Source organism: Cibotium barometz, chromosome 16 (assembly GCF_041138505.1).
Source record: "Cibotium barometz isolate CiBa-2024 chromosome 16, ASM4113850v1, whole genome shotgun sequence".
Classification (NCBI taxonomy): Eukaryota; Viridiplantae; Streptophyta; class Polypodiopsida; order Cyatheales; family Cibotiaceae; genus Cibotium; species Cibotium barometz.
Genome location: NC_141061.1, coordinates 50406945 through 50427734, shown reverse-complemented (window position 1 = coordinate 50427734; position 20790 = coordinate 50406945). Strand labels below are relative to the sequence as shown.

The window sequence follows — 20790 nt, the reverse complement described above, 5'->3', positions numbered from 1 at the left end:
TGTTCATCAATAGTCATCTGGTCACAATGACCGCCCGACTACGAAATCCAAGGCATCAGGCACGAAGGCCGCCCAATGGGTCATCTAGCATCGTTGCCACCCAAATACAAATCTTTGCTCCTTGGATCATCTCGTATGCAATCATTACATAAGCAAAATAATGATCAATTACATTCCAGACAATGAAGAGGGCTAGAGGTACAATCCCTCCCTCTTGAATCTATCTTGTTCGCAAGACGTCTATGTCTGTACTTCAAATACATTTGGACCAACCGCTTCCTCATAAGCTGTAAGTATATCTGTATAGTCCTTGAAGTACTCTTCTGGCATCCATTTCACATCCAATAACGAATAATTCTTGAATTTCAAGAGGACCTTTCTGACCACTGTCTTTCCTCTTTTTCTCACAGAATGAAAACACAATTTGTTCTGGTTGCAAAATCTTTGCTCTTCCACCTCTGGTGGATCCTCGGAAACAGGCTCCTCTAGGAGAGGTACTGTAAATGGTTTCAATAAACTAACATGGAAGGCGTTATGTATCCTCCAATGATCTGCAAGGTCCATATACCATCATTTCCATTTCTTGACTTTGGTAATCCAAAGATAAAGTCCATAGCAATATTCTCCCATGGAACATTTGGGATCGGCAATGGTTACAATAATCCTTCTGGCTTTTGTCGATCAAACTTGACCTTCTAACAAACCAAACATTCTTGAACATATAGCTCAATGGCTTTTCTCATGCTAGGCTAGTAGCTCTCCAAAGCGTAAGTTGTAGTCAAGATGCCTCTATTGTCACCATTTGGTCCCTTCACCAGTCTTTTGATCAGTGTTTCACACACAAAGCGGAACCAAGGTGTGAACAGGGATTTAGAAGATAATACTCCATTTTGACTGCCTATCATGGCAATACGATTTGAGAACATCAAAAGCCACCTGATTGTATATTTCTATCTGGCCGTCCCTTTGCGGATGGAATGCACTGGACAAATGCAACTTGGTCCCAAAGTTATCAAACAATGCTCTCCAAAAATTTGAAGTAAACTTGGGATCCCTTGTTTGATGTTATTGTCCTTGGCAAACCTCCGATGGGGTACCAATGGCGGATGAACAGGCGAGCAATGTCTTCAGCCGTGGCCGTTTGCTTGCAACATGCAAAATTTACTGAATCTGTTTACAATGGTCATGCACTATGTGTTCCGAGATCCAAATGCACTGGAAAGTGGTCCAACAAAGTCCATATTGATATCTTGGAAAGGACCGTCAAGAACTGGCAAAGGTTGAAGTAACCTTGCCTGTTTCATATGAGGTACCTTCACTTTCTAGCATATCTGACATGCTTGGACATATTGATAGACATCCCGTCTCATCTTTGGCCAATAGAATGATCGCTCAAGTTTCTCCAATGTACTGTTGATACCAGGATGCCCTCCAACGAGAGAATCATGAGCATCATGGAGAAGTGCCTGTCACTTTTCCCTAAGAATGCATAGCCGGTTCTTGTAAAATAACTAGCCATCATGAATGGTGTAGTGACCCGGTTTTGACTACAGGGCCAATCTAAATTGAGTCCCAAATTCCAAAGAATCCTCATATTGTGCCTTCATACTGTCGAGATCTTTTCCATGTATTTCAAGCATAGTGAACTCCTACAAATTTTGAATTGTGCCTTTTCGACTAAGAGCATTGGCAACAAGGTTATTTAAGCCAGGGATGTATTCAATCATACCTCCAAACTGTTGGAAGATCTGACTCCATCTGCCTTGTCTGTCACTACATTGGGCACTAGGCATGGTCTGTAACCATCTCAATGCCTAGTGATCTGTCTTAACGGTAAACTCTCTCTCGTAAAGGAAGTGTTTCCAATGTTTAAATGATGTCATCACTCCCAATAATAACTCCTTGTCATACATAGAATAATTTTTTTCTGCGTCATTTAATTTCTAGCTATAATAAGCCATTAGGCGCCCGGACAGCTCCTATGGCTAAATTTCTGGCATCGGTGATTATCTCAAAAGGATCATCCCATGAAGCCAATTTGAGAAGCGGAGACTTAGAGGTCACTTTTTTCATTGCATGAAATGCCTCAAGTGCTTTGCCCATGACGGACACTTTTTGACATGTCTTCACGCCCTTGAGCAAGAGGAGCTGCAAGGTCGGAAAATTTATCCATATGGGTACTGTATGGTTGGCAGAGACCAACAAAAGAGCTGATCTTGCGCATTCTTGGGAACATCCCATTCGAGAATTGCCCTTACCTTTGTAGGGTCTAGGCTAATCCCGTCAGAACTCATGACATATCCCAGATAATGGATTTCTTCTACTCCAAATTCGCTCTTTTTTGCATCGATGTAGAGCGCATTGTCTCGCAAAAGTTGCAAGACCTTTCCTCAACGAAGTACCGACAAAAGTGATGATTCTTCAGCAGCAGCTCCAAAGACTCCAGCTTTTGTGCACTTGGAGATTATGGACATAGATGCTTCATCTTCTTTGAGCAAGAAGGCAGTTAGTCTCACCGCCAAGGATACTCAGGAGTGGATTGTTGATAGTGGTGCTTCCAAGCACATGACTCTTTCCCGAGAGTTATTTTACAGGATCTATAACGGCAAATAGGTCACATCTTCATTGGTGACAAATCCACTAATCCCTTGGTTGCTTTACAGTCGCCTAAAGCTTATGCACAGTTCTGCCCAATGTTTGGTCGCTTTGTCCTTGCGTTTGGCAGTCAGTCAATCAGTTTGTCCACTCAGTCTTATGGGCACAATTCAGCTTGTATACAGTTCTCCAGAAGAAGAAATAAAGCAAATACTGCCTTCAGTGGGTAATTCGGGACCCCATCTAGTGTCATCTCTACTACATCTCTTTCAAATTCATGTATGTTGTTTTAAAGGATTGCTAAAGACTCACTAAACTCGGGTTTAAAGAAAGGCTTCGTTGTTTCACATGGTCCTAGCTCGGTGCATGCTATTGTACCGTGGATCTGTGCACCTTCATCTGGGACTGAATTAGTGTTTAGCCTTGTTGCACCTGATGCTGAAACAATGTTGCCTGGTCCCCACACCACCACAAGTTCAAGACACCGGCGATGGTTTCATCCATGCACGATGCAATAAGGGTGCGTGGGACATGGAACACAACAATATCTCGGAATCACCCTGAAGCTCTGATACCATGTCACATGTGGAAGTTCTGGGAGAAGCTCTGATACCATGTCACATGTGGAAGTTCTGGGAGTTTTCTTTCATCCCTAAACACCATCTTGAAACATGCCGATGCAAAACACATGCAGGAGAGAGAGAGAGAGAGTTCCAGTATTTCCTATAGTACAAAAAGGTAGTACAATCTTTACAGCCATAGGTTGCCTTCTTGAAAAGGTAAAAACCCTATTCTATGCGTAAGTCAAGGACTCAACTCATAAAGAGTTGAATGATCTAAGCATTGAGCCAAAGAACCCTTTTATAGGGCTGAAAACCCCTTGTGGACTGGCTGACCTGCTCTGTCAGCCAACTCCAGGAAAAATAATCCTCTTTTTACTGCAACCGACAGGAACAACCCTCCACACCTAGCCAACAGCCTCCTGTCCTTTTCCACAAGGTTCTCCTACCCAAAGCCTAGCACCTCCCAGAGTTCGGCCTTACCATTGACAACCTCCTCTTCTCCATATCAGACTGCCAAGACCACAGCCCCAACCTAGCCCAACACTTCTATCTCCTTGAATGGACTTGTGATGGAGGAGGCTCAGTAGACATCCTAGCTGGGACCACCCATCTACCTCATTGGTGAAGTTGGCATGTGGTGGGAGTGACCACTGCCACTAGTGAGGACGGGGATATCAAGTGCACTCACGATTTGTTTGTTGAGAAGCTATGGCATGGTTTCCTTCTTCCATCAGTACCTCGAGAAGCCCAACAAAGTCTAGCAGCTCACAAGAAGTCAGAGAACAGCCAATTCGGTCTTCTCGGTACATGTTAAGGCCAAACGAAATGATTTGAGCAACCAAGTTACACTTGACAAATTTATTTCTTTGACACGTGAGCTCCTAGGAACCTCAAGACACCAGAGATAGGCTCCACGTGCATTTGCATGAGCTGCTTATACGTGACCCTCGAGATGTGGGATGTGCCTTGAGGTCCTTACAACCTGTCATGCATATAAAATCCTCCATGAGGCACTTACCAAAGATGTGGGATGGTTGGAATGTGAATAATCATAAACCTTAAAGCCCTTCGGAGGTGCTTACACATATCACCAGATATCCTCTTCCTGGGATAGTACAGATCGGCCTGTCACAGCCATGGATTGGCGTGAGCTGCTACAATGTCCGATGTTGCTACTAAACTAAGGCCGATGGTATACGGCACATTGATGACGCACAGATGCCACTGATCGCATCAAACCAAGACATATAACTTGATATACACATAGATGATGCATAGATGCCTATCCTAAGGTCAAATCGCATCAAACACTCCGAAAATTAGGTGTAAGAAGCTGTTTACCTTAACGTAATAGGCCTTTTTAATGTCTGCGGGGCTAGCGTCCGTAGCAACGCCTAGTATATCGTAGAATTCCGTTTCCTTAACCATTTCTGCGGACAAAGCTCTACAACCAAAAACGCTTCCTTCTGCTTGGTAGTAAAACGCAATTAGATCTCTTGAAGCTTGCTAAACACACACACTCTCTCTCTCTCTGTGTGGCAAAACCGCGTGTCTGGAAAAGTTTTTAGAGAAGCACTTTATACGCTCGATGACGTGGCACTACATTCCTGGGTTTGAATTTTAATTTCATTTTTTTTCCAAGAAAAGATCCTTCCATTAGTTACCAAACAAATACAAGCGAAAACAACTAAGTACATGCGAAAACATAGATAAGAAAACAATAGGGGACAGAGAGGCCTATAAAATCACCGTCTTTTACCCTAAGGAAAGGACTGCTACTCCAAATTCGCAGAAGAGTCTCCTCGAAGCTTCTCCCAATGGCCTAGTCCATATGCTCCTGATGGACTCAACACGTGGCCTAGTAGTGCCCTCTATGGCCAGGCTCTGCAAGCACGCCAAATGTGCCATGCTACTATAATGTTGATGATAGCAAGGTTGTCATGATACTATGGTGAGAGAGAAGTAGGGCGAGGTTATGTCTCGTCTCCTCATATACTGGGGCCAGTGCTATCTCCTCATATGCTAGGGCCAGTGCTATCTCCTCATATGCTAGGGCCAGTGCTGTCTTGGACGCTCTAAGCTATCACCCTCAGGTGATGATGCAGGGGGCTGGTGCCTAGTCCATGGTGAAGCTACGGAGGATGTGTTACCAAACCTGTTGCGTCTTGGGACAATCCCAAAGGCAATGCCGCTATGACTCTAAAGGATATTCTCACTGCCAAGCTCCTATGAGATCACAGAGGAAACACGTGGGGATGCCCTGAGTGCCAGTGTATTGCCATTGTTGTGCTAGCATACTATCAACCTCTGGTATTTAAATCATGCGGCCCATATTGTTAAAACCCTAAGATCTCTCTAGATAATTGTTATGCATAAACATGCATAAATCAGGCATAACTCAACCACCCAACCACCCCCATGCATACATGAATCATAAATGAAATACATCATACCTCTACCTTGATGTCCCATACCATCAAGAGGTATAACTCCAATCCAATAGCATAGCTATAGTGTGAAATGGTAGATGAGTAGATATGGACCTCTACACAAGAGACTATAGCATAAGCCCACAAGCCTCTAAGCCTCCCAAGCCCCCTTGAGTGTGCCCCATGCCCCTATTACATAGGAGGGCCCTCAAGTGACTCTTGACTTTCCATTCCTCATGTGTGACCCTTGGATGCCTGACCCTAACCTTAAACCTTAAGGTTAGTCCTAACCCATGCTCCACTAGAGCTTGTTCCCATGCTCCCATGCTCACAAGCTTAATGTGGATTAGCCTCCTAGTATATGCACACATAATGTGTATATAACATAGCACACATAATGTACATATAACATACTTTCCCTCTCTCAAAACATTGCACTCTTGCAATGAAAAGAAGGAGAACTGCGCTGAACAATCTCAACCAACTCCCAAGTTGAATCCTCAATTTTCCTATCTTTCCACCTAATTTTAACCTTAAAGAAAAGTCAACTACAAAGTTTCCTTTCCCTGAATTCATGTACCTTATCAGGTTCATGTGGAACATGGGATAAATAATCGACTTCAACAAGTTCTCGAGGAGTAACTGTGTTATCCTCACCTCCCAGTTTCCCTTTCAACCTATTGATATGAAAGACTGGATGAACTCTAACATGTGGCGGTAGTTTTAAGTTCAAACACAACCGTGCCAATCCGATGTATAACTCAAAATGGACCACAATATCTAGGAGATAAATTTGAGCATTTTTTCATTGAACAAGTCTGAGAATCTTTAAGAACATTAAAATAAACCAACGCTCCTGGTTCAAAAGACTGAGATGAGTGTCCCATATTAGCATAAAACCGTGCCCTATCCTGAGCACTCCTGATAGAATCCCGAGCTTCGGTCCAGCATTTCCTGCATATCTCGCAAGAAATTCCTCGATGCATCAAGCTCGATGTCCTTAAGACTTTGATGTTCTTAAGACCGACATCAATAGATGCCCTGAGTTAATACCCATACATAAGACTGCACGGACTAAAACTAATAGCCGTATATTTAAAACTGTTATAGGCAAATTTCATCATTGAAATATTTTCCAATATGATGATTTTCTAGAGATATATGTACGAAGCATATACTCTACAATCTGATTCATACACTCTGTTTGCCCATCAGATTACTGCGGATGATCAGAATAATTCACATTCAAAGTAACTTCCTCGTTGTAAACCATTCGGAATAAAGTAGGAAAGCATGGCATTTTAACAGCAGAAACCAGGGATTCATCGGCGCCTCGACATACCCACATCTGCATATGGAATAATCGACGTCTCGAGTTACCCATATCAACATAGAGAGTCATCAACGTCTTGATGAGACACATATGTCCATCCGTAAACCTATCAGGTTGATTGTGTAAATCACCTAAAGTACGGAACTAGAGAAAAAAAATGCCAACAAAAGAAGAATCCAAATTTTCTTATCCGAACACAACAAGATAAACTTGTTTGAACTCTAAAGAAATAGATTTAAACAAGTGAAAATGCCGACGAGATTACCCTCATCAAAACATGCAGGCTACAGATAAAAGAAATTTATCTAGAGAATGCCCACAATATAACTTTTAGTGAATTTAGAAAATAAGATTGTCTTTGAATGTTGAGGTCAACATGCTAAGTGATGTAAGCAAAGCAACAATCTTGAGCCCAAATTATCCCATAAGATAATATATGTGAGGGATCACTAGCGTCCCATACCACCATGATATCACCCATACATACCTTAACAATTTGAAACTCCCTAGTATGCCGTCTAGGAAAATATGAACAAAATCCTGTATAAAAGAAATAAGATGGCCTTATCCAGACTTTCACATACTAAACCTGTCTCTATATACTTGAGACTACATCAAGGAACAAATCCTTCTGAGTACATCATTTAGAAAAGAAATTGAATTATTGGCACCTTTCTAATGATAACTATCCAAAACACAATAAAGTTAGGGTAGAAAAATAACTCACCTAGATATATAAGCAACTAGGTATCTGAGTTGGAACATGTACAAGAGTATAAGAAATATACTCCAAAATTACGTGTAAAAAATGAAGGCAAATGCTACCTTCAAAGCACATGTATTTATTCAAAAGATCAAAAGATCCTTATAAAACCATGGATAAAAGCATAGAAGCTCCTCGAATCCATAAAAACCATAGTTGATCATAAAAATCAATGCATACCATCTAATGGACATAAATCATGCCAAAAGAAGCATTAAAATTGGTGGCCAACTCATCAATCCGGAGTATATGAACGTTGTGTTGTTCAAATAAAACTCCAAAGTAAGAAAGTGAAACACATGTGTGTAACAGTCAATTAAAAAAACCCCTAGACACAAGTGATCTAGGCAGAACCTGATGAGTCCATATAAACTTGGAAAACATCCAATAAAATCCACCAAAACAAACCGATCAACTAACCCATGATATAATTTGTCTTAGGCTTAAGAAATTAAGCACAATCCACACTTTAATAAGTGCCAAAATAAATTATCATGGAAAAGTGTCAAAGGTGAAACACACTTTGAACGTAAATTATAGCCATCAAAAGTAATTAAGGAACATGTCCAAAAAGAAAGACTAAATAATGGTAAAAAATCATGAATACATCGTTTAGAATTAATCCAAACATAAATATCTATTAATACAAGATATAATCATATTAATAATATGCAAATAACTCGCATCTATCTAATGTCAGCACGAAGAAACGTACTTCAATATTAAATAACCCTCGAAAATATTAAATTCTCGAGAAAAAGAATTATCATGATTTTTTCTAATTTTTCTAAATTTTACAAGACCTCAAAATATAATAATTTTGAATTCCACCAAACCTATCCTATGGCATTCCAAACCTATATTTTTCTAGAAAATTTTTAGCAATTAAATTTACCAAAATACCATTGATATTTAAAAAATACTAATTTTTAGGATTTCTAAAAATAATTTCTAGAAATTTTCTAATTTTCCCTGAGAATTTCATCGTTCACGAAATTTTCAATTTCGCCCGACAATTCTCAAATCCAATGAAAAGTTTCAATTTTAATGGATTTTTCTAATTTTTTGGGTCAAAAAATATAATTTTAAAGAAATTTGAATGGTCACGGGCGCCCGAATGGACACACCACATGCCAAACACCAACCCCACATTTTCTCGAAATTTAAAATAATCTTTGTCTAATTTTTCACTAATTTTTAGATATTTTTTGAAATTTTTAAATTACCCCGAACGCATTTAGAATACGAACGGTCAAAAAATTTCGGAATTCCAACGGTTTTCCCGAAATACGGAAAGCCAAAAGTTTTGGGAAAATGAAAAGACAAAAAGATTTGGAATGTGAAAGGTCAAAGGTTTCCGGAATACGGAAGGTCAAAAGTTTTTCCGGAATTCGAAAAGCCAAAAGGTTTCGGGAAAACAGAAAGCCAAAGGTTTTCCGGAAGATGAAAAGCCAAAAATTTTCAGAGAATTTTTTACTCAAATCCCGTAATTTTCAAAAATTTCCAGGCTTTTTTCAAGCTTTTTTTGAAATAAATTCAAAAGCTTCTTTTGAAATAAAAAACTCAAAATGAAAAAAATGAAAAAAATGAAAAAATAAGGTTTATTGGCTTATAGCCAATTTGATTTGTTTAAGGGGGGGGGGGATTTTTTTCGCCCCGGCTCTGCTGTGTCTGCAGCGCACCCCCCCCATCGCCTGTGCCGCGTGGAAAGCCTAAGAGAAATGAGAGAGATGGATTCTCTCTTCTCCCCTCTCTCCTCCCTTTCCTCTCCATTTCCATCTCTCCTCCAATCTCTTCTCTCTCTCTCTGTTAATCAGAGACAGATTGGCTTAATCTTTGATTAAAGATTTTAATTAAACTTTTTTAATCATAATTATGATTTATGCTTTTAAAAAAATCATTTTAAAGAGATTTTTCACCCAAAAAAGAGAAAGAAAAATCAGATTTGAGAGGCAGAGAGAACCCCACGCACACAGGAGAGCAATTCATGTATCAAAATGCTGTCCCCTACTGAATTTCAGTAGAAATTGACAGAATTTGATGGCATTCCCGCGGAAAAAACCCGCAAAAATGTATAAAAATACATTTTGAATCATAAAAATGCTCAAAAAATTCCTTAAAAATTAGAAAAAAATTTCTAAAAACCCTAGAAATTTAGGGAATCCATTCTACAAAAATATCCACCATAAACTTTATGGTATTTTTGTAAAAAATTCTATTAATGCTCGATTTTAACCATTAAAAATATAGGAAAAAATAGCATTAACTCACGGAATTTTCCTTGCAACGTCGATTCGTCCATTGAATTGTAGTTACACATGTTCCAATCACCAAATCGATGATCCACGTGTAATTCATCAACACAAATCAACAAAAAATAACATTTTATTAGTAAATATTAAAATTTACTAAAAAAATCAACAACAATTAAATAGAGATTGCTCTGATACCACTGTTAAAACCCTAAGATCTCTCTAGATAATTGTTATGCATAAACATGCATAAATCAGGCATAACTCAACCACCCAACCACCCCCGAGCCCAAGGGATGCACACATGAATCATAAATAAAATACATCATACCTCTACCTTGATGTCCCATACCATCAAGAGGTATAACTCCAATCCAATAGCATGTAGCTATAGTGTGAAATGGTAGATGAGTAGATATGGACCTCTACACAAGAGACTATAGCATAAGCCCACAAGCCTCCAAGCCTCCCAGGCCCCCTTGAGTGTGCCCCATGCCCCTATTATATAGGAGGGCCCTCAAGTGACTCTTGACTTTCCATTCCTCATGTGTGACTCTTGGATGCCTGACCCTAACCTTAACCCTTAAGGTTAGTCCTAACCCATGCTCCACTAGAGCTTGTTCCCATGCTCCCATGCTCACAAGCCTAATGTGGATTAGCCTCCTAGTATATGCACACATAATGTGTATATAACATAGCACACATAATGTGTACTCACAGAAGGGGATGTCAGGGGGGCATCCTTGGGGGTGAAGGGATCATGCCACTGCCACTCACCATCCCATTGTACCCGCATCAGACCAGCCCTCCCATAACCATAATCTCCGAAATCTCTCTCTCATTGCTTTAGCCGGGGGTGGGTTGGCGTGCCATCTGTGGTGATGAAACCCAATCACTCTCACCCTCTATAAGTGTTAAAGAGGGCAGGGGAGGGGGGGTTGAAGCCATGAGGGTGCCTCCATTTACACCATGGACTGTCGTTGGGATATCATGTTTGATAAATACCCCTACCCACTCCAGGCGGTGATAATATTATTCATGGCCCTTGATTTGTTCGGATGGAAATCTATGTGAAAGGGGAGCATCCATCATATGTGTTTAAATGAGGACAGAGGCACAAACGTGTACACCCCTGAGTTGACAAGCCAACGAGCTAATGATATTGCGCTTTCCTAATAAGCCCATGAATTGACGAGCTTGGTCTCCATGAAAGGTTCTCCATGCAGTAGCACTATACGAGAGCGGTGATAGCCACGCTTGAGAGAGAGAGAGAGAGAGAGAGAGAGAGAGAGAGAGAGAGAGAGAGAGAGAGAGAGAGAGAGAGAGAGAGAGAGAGAGAGAGAGAGAGAGAGAGAGAGAGATACTGAGGAAAAAATGCATGGGGAGTAATTGAAGGTCCATTTCATGTAAATTTGATGTACAATCGAAAACCCCATTCAAAATGACATCATACCACACTACATGCTCGATAAAGCTACACTAGTATCTCTTACGTCATCACCAAAAATAACTTCTCTTGGGTGCTCTCTATAAATTGCTAGTGCCGAATTGTTGCATCAATCTACACATGAACCGAACCCATTGCCAACCACTTATCCACATCCACTTTGCCCACAATCAAGAACGTCATCGGCGGGCGGGAGTGGCCTCATGACTTGTAGTTCCACAAGTGAGCTCATGGCCTCATGACTTGTAGTTCCACAAGTGAGCTCATTGTAGTTCTTCAACCCTCTCCTTCTTCCAATGTGGAGTTGTGTAGACTGCTGGCTTCGGCCTCATGCAACCACTTTAAATCAAATGTATCACCATGGACTATGCAAATGTTATGTAGGATTAACAAAAGCACCCACAACATCATGAACATTATGAAGATCCATGTCACTCTAGCAACATCTGAAACCTAGCTTTGAGATTCCAAAAGCCCTCTCAACTAGCATCCTTGTGCTAGATTGTATGAAGTTCCAATAGTACACATCTGACAAACCTTCTTTGCTTCCTTTGAATGGGACCAACATGTATGGAGGAGGGGAATATGCACAATCTCTCCCACCAAACAATAATTCTTGAGATCTTCTCTTTTAAATCTTTGTCCTATTTCACTTCGTGCAAAGTTTAGAGAGTCATATATTAAGCCAGCCCCAGCCATATCATAGTTCAAAATGGAACAATCCGCATACATTTAATGTAGTAGGATTGAGTGAAATCCCTTACGATTGAAGTAATCCACATGGTTTTTCTTTGGAGCAATGATAGGTATATATGACCCATCAATGACACCTACAACATAGGGCACACCTCAAAACATCCAAACCCTTCTATAAGCTTCACCAATCAAGACTATGAAGGCCAATGGATGTAGAAGTTATGTAATTTTGTGAATCTTTAAAGATTCACAAAATCTTGAATCTTTAATTGTCTTGAACTTAAGAATAATGCTACATGATGTACTCTTTACACATCCATACAATGTAGGCCTCCGTACAATGTATGCCACATCCCCGAGTGGCGTGCCTAATACAAGAATTTGTAGACAAATCTTAACCAAATCAACATTCTACCTTGCACAAGAGAGGGAGAGAAGAAGAGAAGGAAGACCATGCAAGGGTTGGTTCAGAGACTAGCACCTAGCCAACCCTAATGAGGGTTAACTCCCTGATGTGAGGTTGCTAGGGGCTCACTCCACCTCCACTTGTGTCACCCAAATAGAGCTTCCACAAGCTAGGTAGAGTGCAAAGAGGAAGGGAGCTACGGAAAGCTCTACTCAATGCCTTTGTGTGTGCATAAGTGATCTCAAGAAGAGGACAAGAGGAGGGAGAAGAGAGAGCAAGACAAGAATCATCACCTACATGCACACACCCACCACAATCAAGCAAGCATGAATTCACAAACACAAGCCTACCACCATAGCCACAGAGAGTGAGAGAGAGAGAAGGTAAAACTCACTTGTGATAATGGGATTGTCTCTTTTCATATTTCATAAATCACGTATATACATGAGCTCACTTTTTACAATGGCTGGCCGCCCATTTACAATTGGGGGCCCAAAACTGATTTCCTAGCTCTATGTACACCTAGGCTCATTCCTCACTAGCATTATACAAGTTGTAAGCTCGGTTATCCCATAACCATGCTTGAAAAAATAATGTTAACTAGTGCGGTTAACATACCTCCCTCCCTAATTTAGATTCGTCCTCAGAGCTGACAAGGGTACTTCGTGGTAGTAGATGGAGTAGGTGCAGATGAAGTCATACTGTGACTTGGGATGTGGGGGGGATCGATGGAAGACCTTGTAGTAGCTGGTCCAAAAGGTGGTCTCCATCATATCTTTGAAGGTCTGTAGGCGCCAGGTGAGCATCCATTGGATGCGGTCATAGTAGCCGAACAGCTGCTTCAAGGTTGGGCCTTTGTTGAGGTCGAAGGCGAGGCCTTGGTTGCCCTCATAGTAGTGGTTCCAATCAGGAAGGCCTCTAGAAGTGTCGTAATGAAGTAGAAGAAGCAGATGGTGGCCACAATTGTTGGATCAAGCACCTAATCATATCTTGATGAAGGCTATATCTTTGTCAGCATAGTGGCCTCGGTGTAGGGGCTTTAGGGCATTGGTGGGGAGAACCACGGAAAGTTGTATTGGAGCTTAGGGTTCGATGTTTGTCCTATCTGAAAGAGGTCCCAAGCCCATTGTCGGTGAATGGGCAAGTATGTGGGGTTTATCCACCATAGGTGGAATGGTGCCTTACAATATTGCTCCCAGATGTACGGCTTGAGAAGAAAAGGCTGGCGCCAGGCACAGGCTGCTTGCCCATAAGTTTGAATGTAATGGGGCGAGTAGTGGAGGGAGGTCACTGGAAACTGCCTCATTGCCGATGGGGGTGTTGGCACTTGCATGGGCTGTGCTTGGCATCCAGATAAGGCCAAAGGACATGGATGTTCATTCCGTTTGTAACCCTGCTGATTGGGACTTGTTGGAGTTGTCAAAATTGAGCAATATGTTGATTGCATGCTCAAAATCCGTGCGGTCGAGGGGTCACACCAGTTGAGGGGGTTGAGGGGTGGGTCGATTTCTTCATGCTATTGCGGTGGTGGTGGTAGGGGGATCTCGCCTTCCTCCAGAGGTGTCAAGGAAGGGAGGTTAGGGAGTGATTACGATTGGGGTGGAGGAGCTATCGATAGAGAGGGTACCATTAGCAAGGGTGGCTGTAAGGAAAGGTGGGGGCCTTGTTGATGTTGAGGGTATATCTTTCAAGTTGAGGGGGACGCCCAAATGAATCTGGAGAATGGGGGGTGTTGGTGATGGAGGAGGAGTGGGTATGTGAGGGGGTGTAGAGGATTGTGATGGAAAGAGGGAAAGAGTGGTTGTTCCTAGTGCTGGTGGTGGGGTGGAGGGTGGGAGCTGGTGCTGGTTTGGGATGTAGCAGGGGGTGGAGGCTGATGAGGAGGGGACGAGGGTGCGGGTGGATGGCTTGGGGGATTCCCTGGATCGACGCCTCCTTCGTGTCGCTGTCTGTTATTGTCATCATCGTCGTCGTCAGAGGAGTTGTTGTAGGGGCACTTCGAATAAAAGAAGTGGTGAGCGTCTTCAGCTTCCTAGGATGAGAAGTCGAGGGGGAAGGCCATGTGGGAATCATTAAATTGCATGATCCCAGTGGCATGGATGATCTGGAGTTAGAGGTGGCATCAGTGGTAGGGGATGAGGAGGCCATGGGCAGTGTAGGGGGAGAGGTCGGCGCAGGGACTTGCAGGCGGAGTAAACGATCTCCCACCCTAGGTTATGGAGGAAGTGGAGGGCTACGGCGATGTGGGAGGGAGAGTATGGGTATGGACAGAGCCCCTCAAGGATGCGAGGTCGATAATGTCATCATTGGTGGGTTGCCCATATCGAAGAAGGTGAGCCTAGTTTAGGAGGTTGGCGTGAATGGGGTGGACAGGGAAGTCGAAGAGGGCGACAGGTTCAGAGAAGGAAATCTGGGCTTGGAAAAAGAGGGTGACAAGGAAGGAGATGGAGGCTATGGGAGCTTGGTGAGGATGTACGAAAGGGTGGTGGTGGAAATGGGATCATCGATGAAAATATCATGCTGAAGGTTTAGGCGGATGGCGCAGTGGTTGAGGTCAAGAAGTTGGGCAGGGTTTTGTGGAGGGGTGGCGAGGCAAGGGAGCTCTGTGTGGTTGTGTCCATCAGCGCGTCGACTTTACGTTTCGATGGGTATTGGGCTAGAAGAGGTGGGTTGAGGAGGTGTCCATGAGCGCGTCGGTATTGGGCTAGAAGAGGTGGGTTGAGGAAGAAAAGCCCGGGCCTCCACAGCTTGGAGCTATAAATCCTTTTGGCACAGGGCGTGCTCAGGTACTTCCTGGTATTGACTGAAGGAGAGACCGAGATGGTTTCCTTTCTCCTCTCCACGCGCCACTCGTTTGTTAGAGTTGATAGGCTTCTGTTTGGGCAAGGGCAAGGGCGTGATGGGCGTGCTTCACCGCTTCTTGAGCGGCCTGTAGTGTGTGTTGAAGCTCGTTGAGGTGGCGAGGGTGGCCTCGCGATCTTCCAAGGCCACCTAGAGGGGTTGTTGGCCAGCGTGGCCTCGTGGAGCGCCTCTTGGGTTTGCTATGTTGTTGGTTGGCTTTGGCCTTTAGCATTTGTTGTTGTTGGGCCGTTGTGACCTGCTCCTACTGGCGGTGTATATAATCATTCATGGAGCTCATCAACTCCCAGGCGAGGCTAGAGAACCCTTGCGTAAAATTGGGAACTGCACTGTGGGTGGAGCGGATGAATTCGAAGTAGGCTTCTTGAGAGCGAAAGTGGCATGCGTGTGCCCATCACAGGTTGTCCATGGTATTCTGGGAGGAGGCGGGGGGGAGGGGCAGAGTGGAGACATGGGGAGGGGGGGTTTCGTAGAGATTCTGCTCAAAAAATTGGGTTTTGCGTCGCAGCTCCTCCTCCTCGTGGGCTCTTCTGCGGGCGTTAGCTTCATAGGCCTCCGTGTCTGCCCGAGCAGCAGTGGCTTGGTGGTAAGCAGGCTCGTGTGGGCTGGGGATTGGGGTGATGGTGTTTGGGGGATGGAGAGATTGGAGAGGGGTGGGGTGCTACCAGAGGTATGGGAATAGGGGCGATACCCTCGAGTTGAACTAGGCGGGAGAGGTCTGGCTAGTCGACAGTGTGGTATAAGACTTTTGTGAGGAGTGAGCTTGCCTTGTGGGTTTGTGTAGACTGCATGGAGTTCTTTATGTATGTATTCTACCTAGTTCACCTATACCCCTTGATGGACGCAGCAGGTGAGGGTGGATAAGTGGCACACTGATTGAAGCAATCGATACAGCGCGTGAGGAGGAAGGAGAAGGCATGAGCTGGAATGATGAGCTCCTCCTAGGATATGTTCTGCCACTCCACCCCATCCTACAATAGTTTGGCTAGGGGAGAGAGAAAAGTGAGTGAAATGGAATTGGTGGGTCCCTTTTATAGATTTCCACGAAAGGTATGGCTGTGACTTCAAGAAGGTATAGTGCGTCACTGTCAAGGACAGTGGACTGGGGTTGGATGGTCAAGGCATCCTCTTGAAATTTTGCTTTCCCCTTGTCCTACAGAGTAGTAGGGGTGGTGGCAATGGAGGCTATCTTGGGCTTCCATTGAAATTTTTGCGGTTCTAGAATCACGGGAGTAGTAGGGATGGTGTACCTTGGTTGTTGCAGGACCCAAATTTGCTGATTTCCTTCATAGAAGTGTTGAGCTTGGAGGAGAGGCTTAGGGATCCACATGTAAGTAGTCGCGGGGCAAGGTCGAGGTTTTTGGCGATGATGGTTTAGCCTTGTGGAAGGTTTTCGCCGAAGGTTTTGTACCGTGTGTGCTTGTGGTTGTCAAATGGGGGGCCGTTGGGAGGTACAAGAAGCTGGTTTCATCGGGGCATGAGTTTGGAAAGTGGATCTTTGGGGAATCCACAAAGTTGTAGCACCTTCATAATATCCTTGGGCTATAAGGAGCTTTTTGGGCACCTAGGTGCGAGAGTTCTTGCATTATGTGTCTTTGGGCCGAAGTTGTACTTGGGTTAGTGGGTTAGTCTTGTTAGTGGGGGTATTAGGGTGGTGGTTTCTTTGATGTGGGTGTGGGTCGTTACAAAAAGTGGTGTTGATGAGGGTTGGTGAGGCAATTTGGGCATGCGCTGTGGGGAGAGGCATCTTTTTGGGCAGCATGGTTCTATGTTGGTCGGAGAGTAGAGTCATGGTGGTTAGTGGAGGGGAGTGATCGACTTGGGTTGGGTGATCATAGGACAAGGGTTCTTCATCTATCATTAAGACTATAACCTATACGGAGCCAGTTATTGCAAGGTGGCTGCCCATGCATCCTAATCAATTTGGCATCGGCGGTTGTGTGGGGTGGGTGATCGTAGGACAAGGGTTCTTTATCTGTCATTAAGACTGCAGAGGCCAGTTGTTGTAGGGTGGCCGCTCATGTATCCCAATCAATTTGGCACCGGTTGTAGTCCATCCATGCCCATGAAGGATTTCTTTGCTCATGGTTCTTGCAGGCATCACATAAAACTTCCCTTCCAAGGGTTTTTTTCCAATGTGGAACACAGTTGTGATTGTGCTGCCTAAAAATTGAATTGATTGTGAGGCGACTGTACTAACCGTGGCTCGGGTGTTCATTAATGGTGGCCTTCCAAGGGAGAGCTACGTGTCGTAGGACATTAGATTTTGATTAGCTCATGTATTAACAAGAGCCAATTTTTTGGGTGAAACTTGTTAGGGTGGTCATTCGTAAACCACAACCAAGTGGGTTTCACTTCCCAGTCTTCTTCGAGGTCCACTACCTGGGCCATATTGACCATGATGTTTTTGCCCCAAAATTCTGCCTGTCGCTCTTTCACTTCACGTTGAACCATTTCTTTCATTGCTTTGTGCTATTTTTTGGGTTGTTTTTTTTGGTATGAATGGCCCTTAGTGTGGTTTCAATGAGTGGGCCATAATAGCATTTTAGTTTGCTACTGTTGAAGTATCCCGCCATCTCGACACCGTTGAGTGTTTCTATACGCACTGCGCCTTGTGGGGTTATCTCAGTGACTAGGAAAGGTCCTAAGCCTTTGAATTTAAGGTTCGTTGTATGCTTTTTTGTGACGTAGAGAAGGACCATATCGCCTTCACTCATTTCTTTGTCTTTGAGTTGGTCGTCAAACCATTATTTACGCCTCAATTTTTCTACAACCATACTGTACATATAGCAAGGAGGCGTGTTTCATCAAGCTTTTTATGTTTAAAAAGGCGATAGCCTAGAAGATTGCCCATGAGTTTCTCTTAAAAAGATAATGGCAAAACATTTTAACTGTGTATATCATAGCTACCCCTCCTTTCGGTGGTGATATAATTGCGTTCTACCTTGTTGAGTTGGTGATTGGCAAAACTAATAGGGAAATCCCTATTATTCTCACCGGGTTGAGCCAATACACACCCAATTGCAAAGGCGGAGGCATCGATTTGGATGTGAAATATGATGTCCCAATTGGGGGACCTCAAGATGGGAGCACTTCCAAGGCTTTTTTCAAGGTATTATATGCATGTTGGCACTCATTTATCCATTCAAAAATTATTAGAAGTCCATAAAGGCAGCGAGCAATGTTGGCATACACAAAGATGAAATGTCGATAATACCCAGCATGTCCCACCATGAAGCGCTGGACTCCTTTGAAGTTGGTCTGTGGTGGCAGCTCTAGGATGAGTCGTACCTTGCTGTCATCTGTGGTGGAGACTTCTTTTTTTGAGACAATGTGTCCCAAGGTCACTCCATGTCAAACCTAGAATTGGCATTTTAGAGGATTGAGAGAGATTCGGTAGAGTCAACATCTCTCTAGCACTTTTTGTAAACACTCTAAGTGTGCTTTCCAAGTAGAATCGACACAAAGGTCATCCATGAAAACTTCAAGGAATTTTCAAAGATATTCCTTGTAGGCCGTCCACATTAGGTGTGGGAAGGTGCTTGGGGCATTGATTAGCCCAAATGGCATGATTTCTACTCTTTCAAGAAAATAGTGAAGTAGACTACAACCATTGTGGGATTCTTTCCTTGTTTCCGGCCCAAGATCTCTTGACCTCCATGCACCACTAGTGGTTACTAGCTCCAATCTCCCAAATGTCCTTCTTGTTGTTGTCACCTCCAAGAAGTTAGTTACACTTTCCTACAAGGACTCACTTCTCTCACTCTTGCTCATTCTCACAAAATAAACAAGAGGCACATGCACTAAGAATCATACACTCTACTCTCAACTCTCTCTCACACAAAAGACTAGAGCACAAGAGAGAGCAAGTAGATAAGTGAGTAGAAGAGAGCAAGTAGATAAGAATTTGGGACTGGAAAACTAAAATAGCTCGCTAGGAAGATAATGAGGGTGACTTGGGCATCGCAGAGGATGAAGAGCTCAAAGGCCTTCTTAAGGAGACCAATCCGATGCTTTTACAAGGTAACCTGCCTATTGCTTGTCACAAGCATTGTATTTATTAGCCTTCTTCACACCACCACAGCCATCATCACTACTAGTGGTCTCATCCACTCTTGTTGAGGCGACTCTTTTTGGAGCATAATCATTACCATGTTGTCATTTTTTATCACGATTCTAGGAACTTAAATGATCATGCACAGTGAGTGTAGCTTGGGCTCTCTCATTATACTTGGCCATTGTGTACTAATAGATCTCATGGAAGGTTGAAAGCACACCGCACCTTGAAGTGAGATTACTCCAATGCAAAGAAGGTAGAATTGATAGACAGGTGAAACCAGATCGTGAAGCTTGACAATTAGCAACAGCTGGAAATTAGGGATAAACCATATATATATATATATATATATATATATATATATATATATATATATATAGAGAGAGAGAGAGAGAGAGAGAGAGAGAGAGAGAGAGAGAGAGAGAGAGAGAGAGAGAGAGAGAGACCTCATAGCTATGAACAACGTGCTAAACATATAAATCAAGAAGCAAATGATCACAAGAAGACAGATCACTTAGTAAGCGGGGGGGTTGGGTGTGCTATAGTCAAATAAAGAGAGAGAGAGAGAGAGAGAGAGAGAGAGAGAGAGAGAGAGAGAGAGAGAGAGAGAGAGAGAGTGTAAGCTAGCAAGGGAGAGGGAGCGAGAGTGAGCAGGTAAGGGGGGAGAGAGAGGTAGTGTGTGAGGGTCTAGCTGGCGAGAATAGCCGAGAGAGCTGGTGGCGAGGGAAAAAGAGAGGGGGGTGGTGAGGATCTACCTGGCGAGAGCTGGGAGAGAGCTAGCGAGGGAATGAGAGAGAGGGGTGAGAGAAGCCATAGAGGGTGAAAGCTGACAAGAGGAGAGGGGGGTTGAAATAGGAGAGCAATGGGATGGAACGTATGCACGTGGGAGAGAGAGAATCCAACACCAACATTTACGTGAGGAGGGAGACGACGTGGTCATTTGCCTATGGAAGGATAGAGTGAAATTATGGTGGCAGGACAGTGGAGGAGAAGACAAAGCAACCATCTACATAGCATGCATGGTGGGGGAGAAAAAGACGAGGAGTCCAACGCACCCTACTACTCATAGTGCTAAGCATGGAGGGGGTGGTCGGCAGTGCTAGTCACCATATATATATGTATATATACATATATATATATGTGTATGTGTATGTATATATGTATGTATGTATGTATGTATGTATATATGTGTATATGTATGTATATATATATATATGTATGTATGTATATATATATATATGTATATATACATATATATGTATATATACATACATACATATATACATATATATATATATATATATATATATATATATATATATATGTATATATATATATACATATATATATATATATGTATATATACATATATACATATATACATATATAT

At 43.0% G+C, this 20790-nt stretch overlaps 1 protein-coding gene across 1 annotated transcript in view; it reads right to left on the bottom strand.

The window, feature by feature from the left end:
* LOC147630711 (chaperone protein dnaJ 10-like) overlaps positions 1-4718 on the bottom strand; it is a 55250-nt gene extending 50532 nt beyond the window's left edge. Inside the window, exon 1 of the mRNA XM_086810680.1 lies at positions 4500-4718. Coding sequence (XP_086666806.1) covers positions 4500-4586 — 87 coding nt within the window. The 5' untranslated portion in view covers positions 4587-4718. The remainder of the gene's footprint in view (positions 1-4499) is intronic.
* Positions 4719-20790: the final 16072 nt, after the last annotated feature.